Below are 19,641 nucleotides of genomic sequence, written 5' to 3'. Positions count from 1 at the left end.
ATCTACACCTCGACCAGAACTGTACACACCCTTTAATATAGCTGGGTAAAGATGGTGGATTTCGTTTCACCAGGAACAGATCAAGCAACCTGCGACCTGGGCCAAGGAGAATTGCCAAAAACCTTGATACAGAAAAGTAAATGTTGTCTTTTATGGTTTTTATAATGTTTTGATTTATACATAAATGTGTACTAAAGCATTCAAGGAGAGTTTAATGTACAGATCATATTATTATGTCAGCTTGTGCATGAATGCTGTGAAACATAAAGTGCCATATTAGAGGGAGATAGAGGAAAACTAGACAGTTATAAGTCTATAATGACCAGTCCAGGTTTATCTTGGCATTCTGTAGGTGTCATGATATACCTCATTTGCTCGGTGCTCAAAATAACATTAATATCACTACTTTCCCCAGGGCATGTTATCGTTAGGACTCTTCTGCCGATTATCTTTCAAAGCACTAGATGCTGCCTCGTAGCCTGCAAGATGGGTAAAACTTTGTTTGTCTTTCTACATAGTTTGGATGAATCATATTTAGGTCATTTTATTGACAAAACAAAGAAGTGGGAAATTCATGCAAGTATGTGCCATCACAAAACATGCAGTGTAGAATGGCTCACCCTACCAACACCGGCAACACTTTCCCAGTATCATTCAATACAGGTGGTTTTGTTTGTGTAGTATTATGATCTGTGAGGTTGATTTTTGTGGAAACAACTTCCCTTTTGAGGAAGAATTCTCTATGGACTCAATGCTACGAGCAACTTACTTGTACCTCATAAAGATGATGATTGACCAGGGAGAGAATACACAAAATAATCCATTGGAAAGGTTTGAAATAATTACGAGCAGGGAGGTTATTCAAGTCCTATTAAAGGGAAAAGGAAAGGACTATTCTGGAGATACACAGTTGTAGCATTTATTATAACCCTGAGATCAGAACATTCTGTTTTATCATTGAGAGCAACAACAGTCAAGATTTGTTAAATGTAAAGTCCGAGTAATTGGGATAACATTACAAATGATTTCTAATTAGCCCATACTGTCAGTATCATTTTGAGATGATTGGTGGTAAAGAGATCGATGTAAATTAAGTTTTTGTGCTTCAAACAGACATGGAAGGAGCCTGATATACAGGCTGCATTAAGAAATCACCTGGTGCAGATCAATGGATGTCCCCTCCACCCCCCCCCCTCAAAGCCATGATTAACTCATTGCATACCATATTACAGATTGGTCTCGTACAATTATATAAACCTGTGTGCCTTTCAGAGTCTCAAAGGGAATGTGGTAACATTGACATCAAGAGCTGTGATGTTTCACAGGTGTCAGTCACAGGGAATATTGTAACTCTTTTGTACTGATTGCGTGCAGGTGCCCTCGTGAAATGGTGTGATTAAAATAAAAAAGAAGAAGATTAATGTGGTAAGGAGTTTAATGTGCTACTTTTGCCAGGCACAGACCTGTTCATAAAAGCAGTAGTTGCATAATTAATATCAACATGAATTGCATGCAAATGCAGTTGCTCTCTCACAAGTGTTTCCCAGTCAAGAATCCTGGCTCGGATGATAGCAGGGGGGTGTTTCATAAAGCTGTTCTTAAAGTTACGAACGACTTTAAAGAACGACTAGTGATCAGTTCTGATGTGCTATACTTATCAGAATTTCAATAATTCTGCACAAGAACTGATCTTTAAGAACAATTTTATGAAACAACCCTCCCCCCCCCCCCCCCCCCCCCGTGTCATAGTCTCCTTACGAGGGAACAGGTTGTGCATTTGATGTCAGAGATGGATGTTTTTTGAGAAACGGCTATATTCACATTTTTCAAGTATTAGAATTCCAATGCTTGATAGTGTTTTACAGTTGCCAGGAGAGAACAGTATGTTGGTTCTGATCTTGTACATTTTTATTGCAGTCATGAATCAAATGTTATTGCATGTTCAATGGGTGACTCATCTTTGTCGCCCACCACATGTGCCAGGTTTAATATGTATCAGGACACACAAAGCATGGGAGTAGTAAAATTATTTAATGTGTATTCTACCTCAATCCTATGGGTTCAAATGAAATATTGAGTGGTGAGGCATATATATGCAGAGAAAATGGGAAATATTTGTTCATAACTCCTTTGAGTGTTTTTGAAGTCTGGCCAAGTTCATGCTTACAGCATATGGCAAAGGGAAGAGTGAAAAATCCACACAGGTAACTTCACCCCCATGCTTAAAGGCATTATTTACCATTTGCAGATGAAACAAAACCCAAGCTTTAGTGCTTCAAAATAGTTTTGAAGTGTGAGTCAGGTATAACAACAAATGTAAATTGTTAAAAGTATAACCAATCTTAAGTATTATTGAATATACAAAGTGTGAACAATAGTTATAATAAAATGTTTCTTAACTAAACCATCTGCAGTTATGGTTTATTGAGAAAAATACTGATATCTCCTATTTTAGGATTTATTGCCAAATTTTTGTTTGGTAGGATGTTTTGTGATATAATTGACCTACACTATGCATCAAATGTGACAACTCGACCATAAAATCACTGCTCCCAAAATAGTGAGTAGTACCTTTAACTTTGCCTGATTGGTATCAACATCCTGGAACTGGCTGTAAGTGTAGAGAGATTATGTAATCTTTTTTTTTTTCAAGCTTAGATGATATCACAGTGACCTTCTACAACATTGCATCATTGTCACAGTGAATGGGGTTGTGTAACAGAGCAATAAGTAGTAAAAATTCTAGCTGAGGAATTAGCCAGATGCCAGCATGATATCCCTCAAAGGCAAGTTATAATGAAGCACATCAGTGTGTGAGGGGGTAGTGCAGAATATCCACTATTTGTATACACTCAGTGATGTTATAGAAGTCGTGTTAGTGTGGGATGAGTTAAGGATGTACATGTAATTCTGCTCTTAAAGTTTTGCTGGCTTGCATTCTGTCCTGTGCCATGTGCACTCGATAGTGTCCTGTGTTCCAGATAAGCTATCTGCCCAGTTTGTTGGGAAGGAAGCTCAGCCTTCCCCTGTCCTTGGTTACATTCCGCTCAAAAGCGATGGCAGAGAGAGTCGTTTCCCCCTTTTAGCTGTTGGCTTCAACGGCCTAATATCGTGGTTTTTCTGGTAGATCTGTGCGGAGAGAAAGATAATTCTCGAAGATCTCCAGGCATCCGTGAGGGTTTACTGCAGACCAGAGTCAACGTCCAACGTCGTCAAGCTGACATTGCTCTTTTTGTTTTGTTTTGTTGTCATCACTTGCCATTGTATGCTTGTGTGGTTTGTTGACGTTTTGCAGCCACTTTTGCTCGGGATCATAAAGCACGTTGGCGTCACTGTCGAGTTACTGCACTTGAATGCTACAAAAATAGAACATCCAGGAATGACAGTAGGAATGCTTTCCATCCAATATGGAAAAGGACACCATTTTTTGATTCAGGTCAAAACTTTTTTTTTGTTTTGGTCTCATTCTATTATGTTTTTTCCTTGTGCATGGCTGGGTTATCGCACTTTCACGGTACACAAATGAAGTGGTTTCCATGTCCATGGCAAAAGGAGCTGTTTTTATCTCAAGATGGGTGTGAACTTTGAGATCTGGGCCAAGCTAACATTGTTCTATAATTTTACGTTTATAAAGTTTGTTTGTTTGTTTGTTTGTTTGTCGATAGTGTCGATAGTGTAGGTCTCTATAGGAAACTTGCGCCGTGCGCCCACGTACGCATTTGACTAAAACACCAGGACCATGCACCTTTAACATGCATACATGTGTGCCAAATATGTATAATGGAAATGGTTTTTAGCTCAGTACGGAGCGCTACTGCTCTATGCAGATCTTAAATTTGCAAGGGATTGGTTTCATTGAGATGGAAAACTTTAATACAAGCATTCAAAAGCATCCTCCTTATCAAGTAATTAATTTCCCTGTTACTGTAATTGAACAAAGGGGGGGGGGGGGGGGGGATACCATCATTCCTTCAGAATGTAACCAGAAATCAGGATCTGAGAGAACATACACACGTAAGCGTCTTAAAGGGGATGTACAGTTCTGGTCGAGGCGAGGATTTAGCTTTTAATTTTTTGTTTATTCAGAAACCACTCTCTGAGATGTCAAAGAGCATGCAATTCTAAGGGATATCTAAAGTTTATTTGATGAAAATCGCTTTTGAAATGGCTGAGATATCCAAAAACAAGGTGAAACAAAGAGATCCTAATAAAAGGCGTGGCCTGTCGCCTTTTATTATTATCACTTTTTTGGATATCTCAGCCATTTGATAACCAATTTTCATCAAATAAACATTGAATCCTTCTTAAAATTACATGCTCTTTCATATTTTATAAGAGGTTTCTCATTATCTCACTTAGGAATGTTATAAACCTGAATCCTCACCTCAGCCAGTACTGTACAGTTTCTTTGAAGAGAAGCTATCTGAGTCGTGTAGACGTGGAAGTTCATAGTGGGCTTATTGGCAGGCAAACTTCACCCAAGCAAGCTTTCATAGTACGGTTGACTAGGAGACACGAATGGCGCATTGCACAACGTATGTACTTTTTTGGTCGTCTGATGACTCTTCAGTGGTTGCTAGGAGACAAAACTTTTTTTATGGCATTATTTGCTCGCATGTCTGATCTCTGCCTGTGTTTGTATGTCTCCATCAGCTTGTACCTTAAGTCTATTTTAGTGATGGCAGTTAAAGTATGGGCTTTTTAAAAATGCTGTCTGCGCCCTATATTTACCTGTCTAATAGTGTCTCTACCTGTACATTCTTTGTCATCTTTCCTGTCTTGTTGTCATGCTCTCTCTATCTCCCCCCCCCCCCCCCCTCCTCCTCTTTCAAATTCTCTTTCTCTCTCCATCTCTCAGTGAGCTACAAATAGATTTTTGTGGTATTGATGAGTCATATATACCACTTTTAAGTTTTTGTTTTTTGTTTTGTTTTGTTTTTTTAATGGGTACTGGGTCTGGCTTGCTCTATGGTACTCTGTAGTTGGTTACTGTTGGAGGGATTGAAATGCCTTTAGAAAGTTGTAGACAATCGGTGAAGAAGTTCAAAGTCTAATGTCTGCATGGGAGACCCTTTCTCCTAAAGTTTTTGTTTTGCCACAAGGTTTTGTTCTGGTTTTGGATTAAATACATACAGTGTATCTGTGTTGATAAACTGTCATGGGAGAACATGGCATGTTTATGGAATGTTGATCTCATGTGAAGCTCGTTGCTATCAAACTGCTGTCTGACGAAAAACTTTGAGTCTTACGGGTGTATGTGGTCTCCAAAGTTTGTGTAGGGGGGCCCTATGATACATTATACCATTTTGAGACATGTTATGTTTGGTAACTATGGTGCAAAGAAAATGTCTACAGCCTAGTTATAGCAACCCGTGGATAATGATGCCATAAAGTATGTGCATTATGCAATAGCGCTGCTCCAGGGTGTATTTCTACCAGGCATTTACACATGGACAAGGGTGAAAAAACAGTCAACAGTCACTTACTAGAAGGCAGATACATTAAAGTTTGTGTGTTTAAATGCAATTTTTCATAGTTGCTGGACACGAATAGAACGTGATATTGAGTCATGAGGATTTAAGATAACACATACCAGCGCTCATTTGTTTGTTTTGCTCAAACCGCACATCTACACCACACTCTGAAATGGTATCCACAGTTCGCTCCTCCACTTCCTTCCTCCTAGGTAGGATTCCCTCGCATTTCATATGCAAAAATGATTACCCACAATGCCTTGCAGTCTGCACAGGTCATCCCCCAGGTCAGTGACACAGCATCCTCTTTCGGTGTCCGTTCATATTCGCCGCAAAAAGGAGACTCGGGGCAAAAATTAAAAAGGCGCAGGTGATTTCTGTGAACCGTTATTTCCCCCCTGGAAATTGAGGGATTATGTCATTAGAATGTCTGAGAGGAGATTGTCAAGTCATCAGGGCTTAATTGAATCTTGGATAGTTAATGAATCCATGCGGCATCCATTTGCATGATCAGACTATTAAAGATAGTAGAAAAAAAAAGAAGTGCCCTAAAATGTTACTGAACTCTTCCAGTTGTGGAGTAGAACTGTGAAGGGTGAAGAGAGTTTTTTCTGATTGGAGAATTCAAAACCAAACATTATGTTCTGCTTCATGGTACTTTTGGTTTATAAAGGACAGCATGAAAACCAAAACTTTCATTACGTCCACCAAAGCAGGAGGTTATGCATTCATTGGCATTGGTCTGTTTGTTTGTTTGTTTGTTTGTCTATTTACAAAATCATTCAAAAAGTTTTAAACACATTTGAATGAAACTTGCAGGAAAAGTCAATAATGACACAAGGAACATATTATAAATTTTGGAAGTGATCCGGGAATTTTTATGGATTTTTGAAGGATTTTTTATCGTTTGGTAGATAGGGTCAATGAACTTGGGAATTCAAGCTGCACGTTGTTGAGGTTTGCATACGGGCTCCAAAACGTGTGCTCTGCTCCGCATAGCTATAATCTGATGATGGAAAAAAATGAGCTGCTTGGCGGAGGTCTGTACTCCACGAGTGCTTTTCTAGTTTTAGATTGAAATAGTGCTCAGTGTAGTGGTTCTTTCCTTTCTTCCTCATCAAGTCTGTCCAAGATATCTTTATGTGCTACACAAAGAGGGGGTTGATAATATTATATTCATCATGATTTAGCATGATGCTTTGGGTGATCAACAGTGAAAACAGCCACCATGTCTGACTTTTAAAGCTTGAAACCTGTTATCAGGATAGAACTTAAACACAAATTTGGCATTCAGGAAAAAAAAATTAATGTAGAAATTTCAGAATGCTTTAATGCCTCTTAGAAAAAGCTAGAAGGCACAGTGATAATGTTTAACATGGAACATACTCCTCATGTGCAGGTCTGTAGACAAAGTATTTAATACAAATTTTGGGTGGGGAGGGTTTTTGGGTGATAGAGCTTGCAGAAGATGACAGCTGCTTCTTAAATAGAGTAGTCTAGAAACTTTGACCCCGACTACACCGAAAGTCCAGTCTCAATGGCAAGGCCGAGCCCCCAGTAGTTTTTGTGCATTTACACTGAGAAATCAGATTAAGAATACTGAATAATTCCTGAAGCCATTTTCATCTCTTTGTGGGTTTTCATGGTATGTGTTCACAATAATTGCTTCTAAATTATTGGGTCAGATCTACTGCGTGAATTGATACTGTTGAGGGAGCTTTCCTTTATCGGCCGAAGTGCTGCAGGACACAGCTAGAGTTTAGCAGCCCTGCTCGCATAACCTACACTGTACCATGTCATCTATTAGCACTTTCACACCAATTCAACAACAGAGACAAAACATGAAATTTAAAAAAAAAAAATCATTTAGGCCTATTCCCCTTGTTTGTCCTGCCATAGACTTTCATCTGTAATATTTTTTTTTTCCAGGCTTTAGTCTATGTGTCATGATTACAATGAGTGGTGTATCATGATTACAGAGCACCAACCCTGCTAAAGAATGCACAAAACGTTGTCCCTTTGTGGAGTCAGTATATAGGAATTGTTGTGATGAAAGAAGCTTTGATAGGCCCTATATTGTTTAGTCACGTCATATAGCCCTGAAACATAGCCATTTGCCTGGTACTACCCTTGAATAATTGCTTTCACTCTTTATGTAAGGTATGATAAAACAAACAGAAAGCCTCCAAAGAGATATATAGCCCATGTGGTTTCAGAGCTGGAAGAGCTCCAGTTTACTATAGCAGGAACTAAATGAAACAGAGTCATATACTCAAAAACAATTAGCAGAATGGCATGATATTCCATGTAAATAGCATCTAATAGGCCTACAGTGTACTTGGTAGATAAGGAAGCGAAATGAAAGCTGCAGGATAATTCCAGAACCAGACTTCTACACGTAACACTTCCATCAGTGCCTGGGAATTCACCCATCTGCTTATGGTTAATACAGCCAGAGAAATTTACACTTTGTTTTCCAAAACAGTCTAAAACAAAATTGATAAAAAGCTTTGCTAGATGGTAGATAGATCCAATAAAGGAGAGATTCCTTTAGTGGTGTTGGCTTCATTCAGAGCAGGGAGGTGGGCCCACCTCGCTGTTCAGAGAGAAGAAAAGAAGAAGAAAAATTGTGCTGTTATTCTTGGTGCAAAAGGGGAGCATATTTGCAAGTGACATGGAGTTTATAGTTTTTCATTTCTTTTTTATTCTAATTCTGAGGTGTATTACAGTTGTACCTTTAGATTTCATTCGCGATGTTTGGAGACACTATTCCTCAACCATGCAAAATTTTGTGACATTTGTAAGTGGGATTATGCTACCTTTAAACCACAGGCTTGTTTGTAGTGACATCCAAGCACATTTATCACAACCCAACATGAAACACTAGATCCTGTTACAGACATTGCACCCACACACCTGCAAAAGAGGTGGACAAGATTACACACACCCGTGTATTAAATGAATGGCCGCATAATATCAGCCATAGATTGGGTTCAGAAAGTTTGTACAACACTGTATTTCTCCTACATCATGTGGCAGGGCATTGTACATTGGAATTACTTCGCACTAGAGACCTCCCTTCCCATTCAAGTTTGCGAAACTCCATTTAAGTTTCAGAAACTAATTTCCAAAGAATGAACTTTTGTAAACTCTTGATAATCAAAATATAGTATATGGACGTCTCTCCTTGCATGATAGTATAGTATTTCTAGTGTAAGTTTCAGTAGACCAGCCACCAGGAAAACAAATCATGGTATTGACCATGCATGCACTCCCAATAGCTCTGTATGGGGCACTGTGTGCTGTTATAGATATTATACTAATATTTACAAATATGATGATTATTTGTCAAGTGCATTCTATGAGAATGTCTGGGTTCCCTTTTTCCCCCACTTAAAGTTGTACTGCTATATCAATGATGTCTTCTATGTGAGATGTTTATGAAATTAAAAATAGGGAAGTATAGTTGTTCATTAGGGTTTTGTTTTGCGTGTTTGTTTGCTTGTTTGTTTGTTTTGTAATGGTGGTTTCGTGGAGGTATGATACATGCTTTAATATTGCTAATATTTACTGTTGTATCCTACACTGAAAGTAAACATGATTTGAAAGTGGTACTTGTAAAATATATTTTAAAGTGCTGTATCAACCTTCTCTGGATGCTCAATGTAAAGTGCTTTCAGCCTTTACATAGGTTGTAGGCCACTGTACAAATGGCGTTCACAGTAAGTATATACACTATTTGTCAGTGCTACAGTATGAAACATTTTTATTTCAACAAGTTTGCTATAAATTTCTTATGTCGAGAATTGTTGAAGGGATATAAAATGACCCATCACTTTTTTAAGCCACCGGCGGGCGAAATTATGGATTCCATAACAAAGTTATGGCAGTTGCATGATTTTCTTTTGGGCTGCACCCCTCAGAAAAATAATGCTATCCTTACCACCTCAGAATCCATCATTTCAACTAGTAGAGCTGCTCAGTGTATGGAGTGGGTCCCTTATTGTTTACTCTATTTCTTATGTTGAAATAAGAGTGAAGTAGAACTCCTGGTAATATTATCTTATGTAAGCTTCAAAGTACTCAGCCTGTATTTCGTCCATACCAATATTGATCTTTCTGAGTCAGTCACTGATGATTTTATTATTTTGTTTCCATGATGGGCCATCATGTCAATAGCTAAGGGTAGTAAATATTAATCGCCTTTTGCAAGATTGGATAGATACGCCGTACATTGAAGGTGCCCTGACTGGTCTCACCTCCCTGGTCTCAGTGAGGAGGTACCAGCTCATGCTCTTTGATTGTACCTAAGTCTCAGTAGTAGTGCTCGTAATTTGTCCTTTATGACTTTCTATTGGTGGTCAAGTGGGTACTGATAAGCTTGAAGAGATCTGTCAACCATATCAGCAGGTCGGTTGAGTCACCTGTCAACTGCTACTATAGAGAGCCTCTAGAGGGGACAGTGCCAAAGTTGTACCATTCCTTTTAATAGCCAGTGAGCATATCGGTGGACATATTGGGTCATTAAATAGCCCTGCTATTGAGAAAGCAAGACATCAGTGGCAAATGCCAAAATCTGAAATGGAATGATTATGAAATCCGATTTGATACCTCATTAACTTGCAGTGTGAAAGTGGCAAAATCTTCAAAATGAATACACGTACCAATGTTCACAACAAAATGTTTCACCATAGGCTTGTTGAATTCCTAATTATCTGATATCAAGTAGAACTATAGGCCTAATGTGAGTATGAATGACAAATGACTGGTCACTGCAACTATTTAAAAAATGATAATAAAAAGTTTTAACGTTTCCCTTCAAAGTCGTAATGTCTGCCTGCATGAGGGAGGTACAGTGTACAGTAATTGATTGCACAATAAAAACTCTCTTGATTTATTACTTTTAGAGAGATTTGTTGCGGAGGTGTAAATGTGTCTGTACATTCTCAAAGTTCTGAACATTTGGTTATAAATGAGTAATCATAAATGTCTGAACTATACATGTACCAAGTGACACCGATGTGTTCTAATTGACATTTCATTTATTTTTTCTCCAACTCTGTCTATCCTTTTCATCTTCTCTGCTTGTCTCTTTGTTTCATTCTGTCTGTTTTTGTCTCCATCTGTCTTTTGTTTCTCTCTCGTGCTTCTTGTCTTTATCTGCCTCTTTATCTCTCTCTCTCTTTCTCACATACACACACGTTCTATCTTTCTTCTTGCTTTCTTCTTCATTTTATCTCCATCTCTCCCTCTCTGTTTTATAATTTGCTGTCTTTTTGTGTCTTTTTGTGTCTTCATCTGTCTCATTCTCTCTCTATCTTTCTCTCTTTCCATTACTGTCGTTTTATGTGTGTTTCCATCTTGTCTCTTTTGCTCCCTTTCTGTCCCCACCTGTCTCCTCCTGTCTCCTATTGTCTCCTATTGTCCTCCCGCTACAGGCCTGGAGTGAAGAGAGACGGCGATACTGCTATCTGGTCGACAGGTACTGCTCCCTCATCAAAAATGATGCGGCTTTCTTCAGCAAGGTGCGGTGGTGGTAGACTAACAAAAACTGTCATCAACTTTTTGGTCATTTTCATAGTCCATTTATTCTGTCGGTAGATTCTTATTGCTTAAAGCACCCATCTCACACTCACTCACAGTGTGTTAATTGATACTATCAGCTACATGAATGTATTTTTTCACTGTCTGTGCTATCCATTCTGATTTATTTTGGCTGCAGAGTGAAAAGAATCATAAGCATCTGTACAAGTACTCTACATTACTAATTTTTTTAGCAATTACATAGGGATACAGGGATAGTGGATCAGATTGAATGATGCTTTCCTTTGCTCAGGATTTCACAACAGGCTCTTGCTGATTAAGTAGCATAGTATTGAAGCATGGCTTATATGGTAGTCTACTCTGTTTTAGTCCAGATTGGTTTGATTTTCTTTAGCTGAAAATTTTGTAGCTGTACACATTTCTGACTCCCAAACCAGACTATGTGTTGAAAGAAAATCCCAATTAAAGGATGAAAGTGAAATCAAACAACTTTCCAAGCACTGTATTCAATAGAGATGGCATTCTTGACAGTGTGAACAATTAATGCTTGATAAATACTGACATGATTTGAATGTGATAGTGAAACTGGTGTGAGATGTTTGGCTACTGCTATCCAGATCGTTATGGTGGTCTCCTTGTAGATTGACTGTCGCTCTTAAGGTAGTGAATGACCAATCACAGTCACACGTGTTGAACACAGCAACTACACAATCGTGTTTACACCCAAACTATAGTTTTAAAGGGACTGTACAGTTCTGGATGAGGTGAGGACTTAGCTTTTAACATTTTGCGAGATATTCAGAAACTACTCTATGAGATGTCAAAGAGCATGCAATTCTAAGGGGTATCAAAAGTTTATTTGATGTAAATGGGTTTTGAAATGGCTGAGATATCCAAAACAAGGTGAAATAAAGAGATCCTAATAAAAGACGTGGCCTGTCGCCTTTTATTATATCACTTTTTTGGATATCTCAACCATTTGAAAACCAATTTTCATCAAACAAACGTTGAATCCTTCTTAAAATTACACGCTCTTTCATATTTCATAAGAGGTTTCTCATTATCTCACTTAGGAATGTTATAAACCTGAATCCCCACCTCAACCAGTACTGTACAGTCCCTTTAAATGCATTACACCTGAAGAACTGCTATAAATACATATTGCACACAAGGTTCAGTGTTATAAAGTTGTACATGTATCAATCGGGGATTATCCCCTTCGCCCACACAAGGTGTAATACAGGACATTCTAGGTGTGACATTGTAGGCAGAATACGACACACTTCAACGAATAACACATTAAACGAAGAAGCCACTCCACAGATCACGAGATATCCTGTATATTACTCACAAGATACCACATACATCATTTGGTATTTACACATAGTAAACTATACTATGTATGGGGCATTACACTTATTACACACAAGCATCTCACATGTTTCATGCGAGGGATGATTTACATGTAGGCCTCTCTCTCCAACAAACAATTACATATACTCTTCAGAGAACAAAAAGAATATTAAAGGTGTTTTAGAGATGGACTAAAATGATTAACTATTAAAAGTTGCAGTGTTTCACTAATATTATCTTTAATTCTTCACTGTAGCAACTTTTATTTTTATGAACTTGCTGTGTTTGAGAGATTTCACCCTACACTTGAGCAGCAAAACATTTAACAGCAGCACCATGCATTCATGCATACACATTTGTAGGGTTCCTCTCTGACTGTTTCACTTGCACAACTTACTTTCTGCACATTTTACTCGGTGGTGTGGACAATAACCTCTAAATTTGAATTTGTTGACTAATGTATGGCTATCATCACTTAAGACTACAAAGAGTAAAAAACATTTGACCAAATCAGCAGTTAAAGGGAATTTGAAACATTGTTCTATCTCATACTACTAATTATCAAAAGAACAAGTGCATAGTAGGAGGATATAATTGGGTCATTACAACTTTAAATCCGTCAATCTAAAGCAAGTTATCAAAGCAAGGCAGAATGTGTTTACTTTTAAGCATCGGCATGTATTGAATCAGAATCTTTCACGCACTCACAGCTATAGTACTGAGTAGACGTTGACAACTACTTGCTGATCAATCACACTGCGCAGTGTGTATGCAGGTACATTGCAGCTTGTCTTCCACGAGCCAGCAGGTACTTGAAATCTTGGAGTGTCACTTGAAGCGTGCCATGAAAAATGGTGCAAACGACCTGCTGTTTATTTGGCAGGCCGTCCATCTCACTGATAGATTCGCTCTCTTGGCTTCTAGAAAGGGGAGTTTCAAACCGCTTTGTGTTGCTCTATGCTGTTCAACTGACTGTACTGAGCATTTATCAGTCATACGTGGTATTGGGCTAGATGGGGAAAAAATTCCCCCAGCTGTGCAGATTTATTTCACCCTAGTGGGATTTCTATCAAATTACATTGTATAGCACATGTTGATATTTTCTGCATACATTGTAGCATTGCCAATAAGCTGTATAATTGATGTTACATTTTAATAGTGCCGAGAGGGATTTCTTAGCACTTTAATCGCAACAAAGCAGGCATACATGAGCACATACGTATACAGCTGTATGGTAAATTGTTGGTAAGCATAATTTTCCCATTGATCATCTTTATTTGCCGTACGGACTCATCTATTGTTGTCACATGCACTGTGCAGTGCATGTGACAAGTGGCTGGTTGGTCACAGAGAGTTACGTGTAGCTGGTCTTGCAGTTAGAAAGCTGCTGGTTGGTATGAAACACAGAAAAGTATAATTATGAAATGTTCAAAACATACGCAATAGATTCATCACACCTTTATAGAATAAGCATGCAATCACTTCAGAGTATTGTTATGCTGAAACTGAATAGAATCAGCATATCTTAATACCAGTGAAAGTTGCCTCTGTAGATATTCACCAAAGCATAATGAGCGGAGGCTGCATCTGTCCTGTATAATTTACCTAATCCTAAGTGTGAACCAGTTATAGGGATTAAAATGATTTATGTCTCAATATGTCATTACATTTGGCCCAGTTCCGAGTTTGTTTCTTATTTCTTGATTATTCTATACTTTTTTTTAAACAAAGCAAGATAATTAATCTCTCAGGCAGATGTCATAATTTCCAAATTCATAAATTCAAAGATTTGTTTGTGGTACATTGTTTTAAATCTGTTTGTAACATAACTCACTATATTACAATCATGATCTGTAGTATAGTGCTCTGTCCTATACTCACTAAGAGTCTGTGTTTTCACAAGAAACACGATTGTCTGGAAATATTCACATGATAAGCCTAAAGATTAGGCCACCGTAAAGCTAATTTCGTAATTGACCAGCAGTCAGAGATAAGTTACGTTCAGACGGGAGCCCTTAACCTCGAAGTTAGGAAACTTCGAGGTTAGAGCTTGTAGTTAGGGACCGTGAAGACGCACTCGTAGTTAGCAAACCTCGAGGTTTGCTCGATGTTTCGAGCCACAAGAAATCTTATGGTTAGCGCTCTAACCACGAGCCGCGGGGGGTCCCCACTCGTAGTTAAGCACCGTGTGGACACAAAAAACAACGAACTCGAAGTTAAGAGTGACCTCGCCGTAAACTCCAGCCCCCACAATTTCCCTCTGCTTCCGGGTCAACCTCCCAAACGTACACCACAAATACACTACACGTGAAAAACCTATGACGCACGACACAACAACATCATCTTTTCTTCCCATGCGCTTGATCTCTGAAACTGAACACGTCGAACTCGCTACTGTATTCTATACTCTTCTCCGACGCTAAAAAAATGTTTTCGACGAATATCTTCATAAAGGCATAAAGTCATCAGTGCAGTGCTATCTCTGCATACCATGACAGAGAAAAAGAGTACCTGTAAGCGAGTCCGACAGGGTTGGACTAAAGAATAAATAGACGCCTTGTTAGCAGTGTGGGCTGAAACTTCCGGTTTTGTGGTTTTGCACCATGTGGACACAAAAAACAACAAACTCGAAGTTAAGAGTGACCTCGCCGTAAATCCCAGCCCCCACAATTTCCCTCTGCTTCCGGGTCAACCTCCCAAACGTACACCACAAATACACTACACGTGAAAAACCTATGACGCACGACACAACAACATCATCTTTTCTTCCCATGCGCTTGATCTCTGAAACTGAACACGTCGAACTCACTACTGTATTTTATATTCTTTTCCAACGCTAAAAAAATGTTTTCGATGAATATCTTCATAAAGGCATAAAGTCATCAGTGCAGTGCTATCTCTGCATACCATGACAGCGAAAAAGAGTATCTGTAAGCGAGTCCGACAGGGTTGGACTAAAGAATAAATAGACGCCTTGTTAGCAGTGTGGGCTGAAACTTCCGGTTTTGTGGTTTTAACATCGAGTGGGACCCACTCGTAGTTACGGGGGGCAGAAGCTTAACCTCGAGGTATCGTAACCTCGAGGTTTAGATTCGTCGTGTGGACACACGTCGTAGTTAGGGGGCAAGAGCTAAACCTCGAGGTTTCCTAACCTCGAGGTTAGGGCCTGCCGTCTGAACGTAACTATAGATTGCTAAATCTCCGTGGTCTCTTCTTTTGACATGATTTAATTAATATTCATTATGGTCAGTTGTGAGTATAGGGAATCATTTTGAAAATACCCAGTGGTGTAATATTAAGCAAGCAGTTCCTTATAGCATGTCCTGCTAAATTGGCTCATTGCCGTTCTAGGTTCTGAGACATCAGGTTTTTTTCTGGCCACTCAATCTACATTGCTATTAAGCTATACAAAGAAAACAACTTCGTTCATGCTAAAGTTTCTCTATAATATGCTCAAAACATCATAAACCTCAAATTAGAGGTTATTTGCAGATGCTGTAGTTACACTAATCCATCTCCTTAGGTCTAGTCTCTAAATCTTTTGGGATTATCACTTTTAGGATGATTATAAAAAAATGCGGTATAAACGAGGAATTGTCATTACAACCTTCTGAGATATGCTATGACTCTAATACTAATTGGTGTGGAGACTTCAGTGGCTAGGCACTGAGGTGAAAAATGGAATGATAACATCTTTTTGATATCGTTTTTCCATTTCTTGAATTCTAGGCCCAGAGTGTCCTCCACCATCGTCTTCCAAAGTGGACGGAGACATGCGACAAACCAGAGAAGCTTCCAGAAGAATGTGAAGATATCTTGAGTTTTGTAAGTCCACACACCACCTGCCTCTCTCTGTCTTCATTCTCATTTTCTTCTTTGTCAGAGCTCCTTCTTTCTCTTCTTCTTCTTAATCTTCGTCTTGTTCTTCTTCTTCTTTGTCTTCATCTTGTTGTTGTTAATCTTCTTCTTCTTCTTCTTCTTCTTTTCTTTTTTAATCTTCGTCTTCTTCTCCTCCTCCTCTTTCTCCCCTCCTCCTTCTTCTCTTCTTTTTTGATATCTTCTCCATCTTCTTTTCTTCTTCTTCTTCATTATCTTCTCCATCTTGTTCTTTTTCATTGTCTTCTTCCTTATGATCTCTGTCTTTTCCATTTTCTTCTTCTTTTCTTCATCTTCTTTTTCTTCTCCATCTTCTTTTCTTCTTCTTTGACCTCCTTCCTCCCTTTCCACCCCTTTCTCCCCCTGCTGTAAAATCAATATTTTCTCTTCCATGTACTTCGTCCCTTTTTTTTCCTTTTCTCTTCTTACTCCTCCATGATCATTCTTCTGTACTTCTTGTCTCCTTCCTTTCCCTTTTCCTCCATCTGTCATAACTTATCCTTCCCCTTCCTCCTCATCTTTTCTTCAATCCTTTTCCTCTCTTTCTTCCATCCTTCTCCAGCTTCCTCCCTTCCTTGTACTCTCCACCCCTCCCCCAACCCTTCCTTCTTCTTACCCCTCCTCTTCCTCTTCTTCCTCCTCCTCCTCTCCATCCCACCCATTCTCCTCCCCCTCTGTGTTAAAATCCCCACCCCCCCCCCCCCCCCTCCGCACCCATGATGCCGGTATCAGGGTGTCGAGTGTCGCCCATTGTAGGATGCATGAGCGTGAAACTATTCGGCTACAACCATCCGTGCGCAGTCTTGTATTTGATTCATAATGCATGTAAATCGCTGGGGCAAGATTGTAATTGCTTTACAACGAGTTTGACCAATCGCCTGCCCGCCTGTCAACTCAGATTAATCGCAAGAAGCAAAAATATCTCGTATTCTCCTCTTTACTGTATATACCTTCTTGTGTCTAGAAGTCAGCGCAAGAGAAAAATAGAAAATGCTGTCATGCAAATGTCCTCTAGCGAGTTTAGGATTATGTCCATGATGGCCTCCTTCTCTTTAACCTGTCCAAGATGGGCCGATTTTGCTTCGACACGCATTTTTCATGGACCCCTGCCCATGTATACTCGGGACTCGTCCTCAATGGGTTAAACATTGCTCTGTAAACTTAACCGTAATTTGCTTGTCCTTTGCATTGATATTGGAGGCTTGTCTACAACAGTGTTAAATCAAGAATGCAAGAGAACCGGGGAGATATATGTGTAGTAGAAGCTGCTTTAGAATGACAGAATGTCTCTGCAAACAGGTTTGTAGCTGGAAGATTCTTTTTTAACCCTTTCTATGCTTTGAGCATTGATTAGCACCGAAAACCCCATTGTGTTGTAGATACTGTCCAAAGTCCCTGGCACAGAAAGGGGTAAACTGATGTAGGAGAATGTACCCGAGATGCATGTGGTCTGTTGAATCTGTATTCCATAGTTTAACCGATTGAGGACTGGCTGATATAGCTACAACGTGTATCTCCCATAGACTCTTGCCCAAGTATGCTCGGGACTTGTCCTCAACGGGTTAACATGTGATGCATGTGTGTGTATGGAGATTTATAACAGGCATATATCCGAACGTACATTGTACTTTGTGGTTTCAGTGAGACTCTTTGTAGTGTTCAGAAGTGAAGCTGTATAAACCTGTCATTTATGGAGTAATTTAGGGGAGAGTTTTTGATACTCGTGGCTTCCGTAAACCATGTTAGACCAGCAGCATGCGGGCTCTGATAGGGATGATGTGAACTGTGCGGAAACATACACAAGTGTAGTGGTATGTACAGTGTATGAGACATTCAACCACAGTTGCTGCACTTTTGTAGTGCATGAATTAATGACTTCCCTTGGCATTGGGAAGTAAAGGTAAGATAACGTGAGTGTCTGAGATGGTAGGCACCTGTCCCATCCCTTCATCCAGAAAAATGATTATACTCTCTCTCCCTCTGCTGTACGTATATAGTATGTTTATATCTCCCTGTCTCTATATATTTCTCTCCCCCATACCACTCTCTTTCTCTTTCTCCATCTCTCTCCCAGTCGAATGTACCTTTTTGTTTTCTTTTTATCCCTGTCGACTACCTGCTCTTGTATCTCTTTGTTTCTTTTACATCTGTATCCATCTGTGTATGTATATAGGATATCGACTGGTAATATCTCTGTATAAAATATGAATATTTGTCAATCTGTCTCTCTGTCTTTCCCTCTCTCCTTTCTCTCTCTTTATTAGTCTAGCTATGTGTGTATGTTTATATCTATCCATCTTATATCTATCTGTCTATATCTGTCTGTATATCCTAATATGTAGATAATAGATATATATATATATATATATATCTATTATCTATATATCTATCTGTGTATATTTGTCAATCTGTCTCTCTGTCTTTCCCTCTCTCATTTCTCTCTCTTTATTAGTCTAGCTATGTGTGTATGTTTATATCTATCCATCTTATATCTATCTGTCTATATCTGTTTGTATATCCTAATATGTAGATAATAGATATATATATATATATATCTATTATCTATATATCTATCTGTGTATATTTGCTATATCTGTCTGTATATGCTATGTAGAGAATAGATATATCTATCTATTATCTATTGTATATCTATCTGTATATATATGCTATATCTGTCTGTATATCCTTTGTAGATAATAGATATATCTATCTATTATCTATATATGCTGTATCTGTCTGTATATCCTATGTAGATAATAGATATATCTATCTATCTATCTTTATATCTATTTATCTGTCTTCTCCCCTTTTTATATTAGTAAGGGGCATGTGATATACAAATATACACTGTATATATACACACCACCACATAATATGTTTGTGCATACAAGTGTACGAGAGTCGGTATTTGTATCTATTTAGATGTTCATAGTAGAATGCCATCAAAACTTCTTGTTACAGCTGTGAGTAAATTTCAAATTGTAGATTATCATTCATTATACATGTACATCTGAATTTTACTATTTGAAATTAAATGAATGTTTGTTGTTCTATACTGGTCACTTCTCTGTTCAGCAGCTGCTGCATGTACATTGTAATACCATCCTTATTGCATTATTGATGATAATTTCACACTCCCATCTATTAATTTCACTCACAATAATGAATTACATGCATGAAACTTAAAACTTTTCCCACACTAATATCATCATATACATATACATAAGTCAGTTTGCTTATGTAATAAGAATAACTTCATGTAGTCTTTAATGAAGTGTGCCTTGCAATATCACAAGTTTTGGCATGTGTGTATTTTTTTAACACATTCCTGGAATAGGACTTTAGCCTAATGCGCTGTAAGAGTAGAGAATCAAAACCATGAAAGTCTCCTATT

General features: G+C 38.6%; 1 protein-coding gene across 1 annotated transcript in view; it reads left to right on the top strand.

Annotated features, from left to right (window-relative positions):
• The window catches only part of LOC139727725 (BAR/IMD domain-containing adapter protein 2-like), a 97,928-nt gene that overhangs the window by 60,178 nt on the left and 18,109 nt on the right, over positions 1-19,641 (top strand). Inside the window, exons 7-8 of the mRNA XM_071638703.1 lie at positions 10,913-10,999; positions 16,101-16,196. Of these exons, the coding sequence (XP_071494804.1) occupies positions 10,913-10,999; positions 16,101-16,196 (183 nt within the window). The remainder of the gene's footprint in view (positions 1-10,912; positions 11,000-16,100; positions 16,197-19,641) is intronic.

Source organism: Diadema antillarum, unplaced genomic scaffold, assembly GCF_040938485.1.
Source record: "Diadema antillarum isolate AM-2024a unplaced genomic scaffold, OU_Dant_1.0 seq00000146_RagTag, whole genome shotgun sequence".
Taxonomy (NCBI): Eukaryota; Metazoa; Echinodermata; class Echinoidea; order Diadematoida; family Diadematidae; genus Diadema; species Diadema antillarum.
This window is presented reverse-complemented; position numbering and strand designations above follow the sequence as displayed.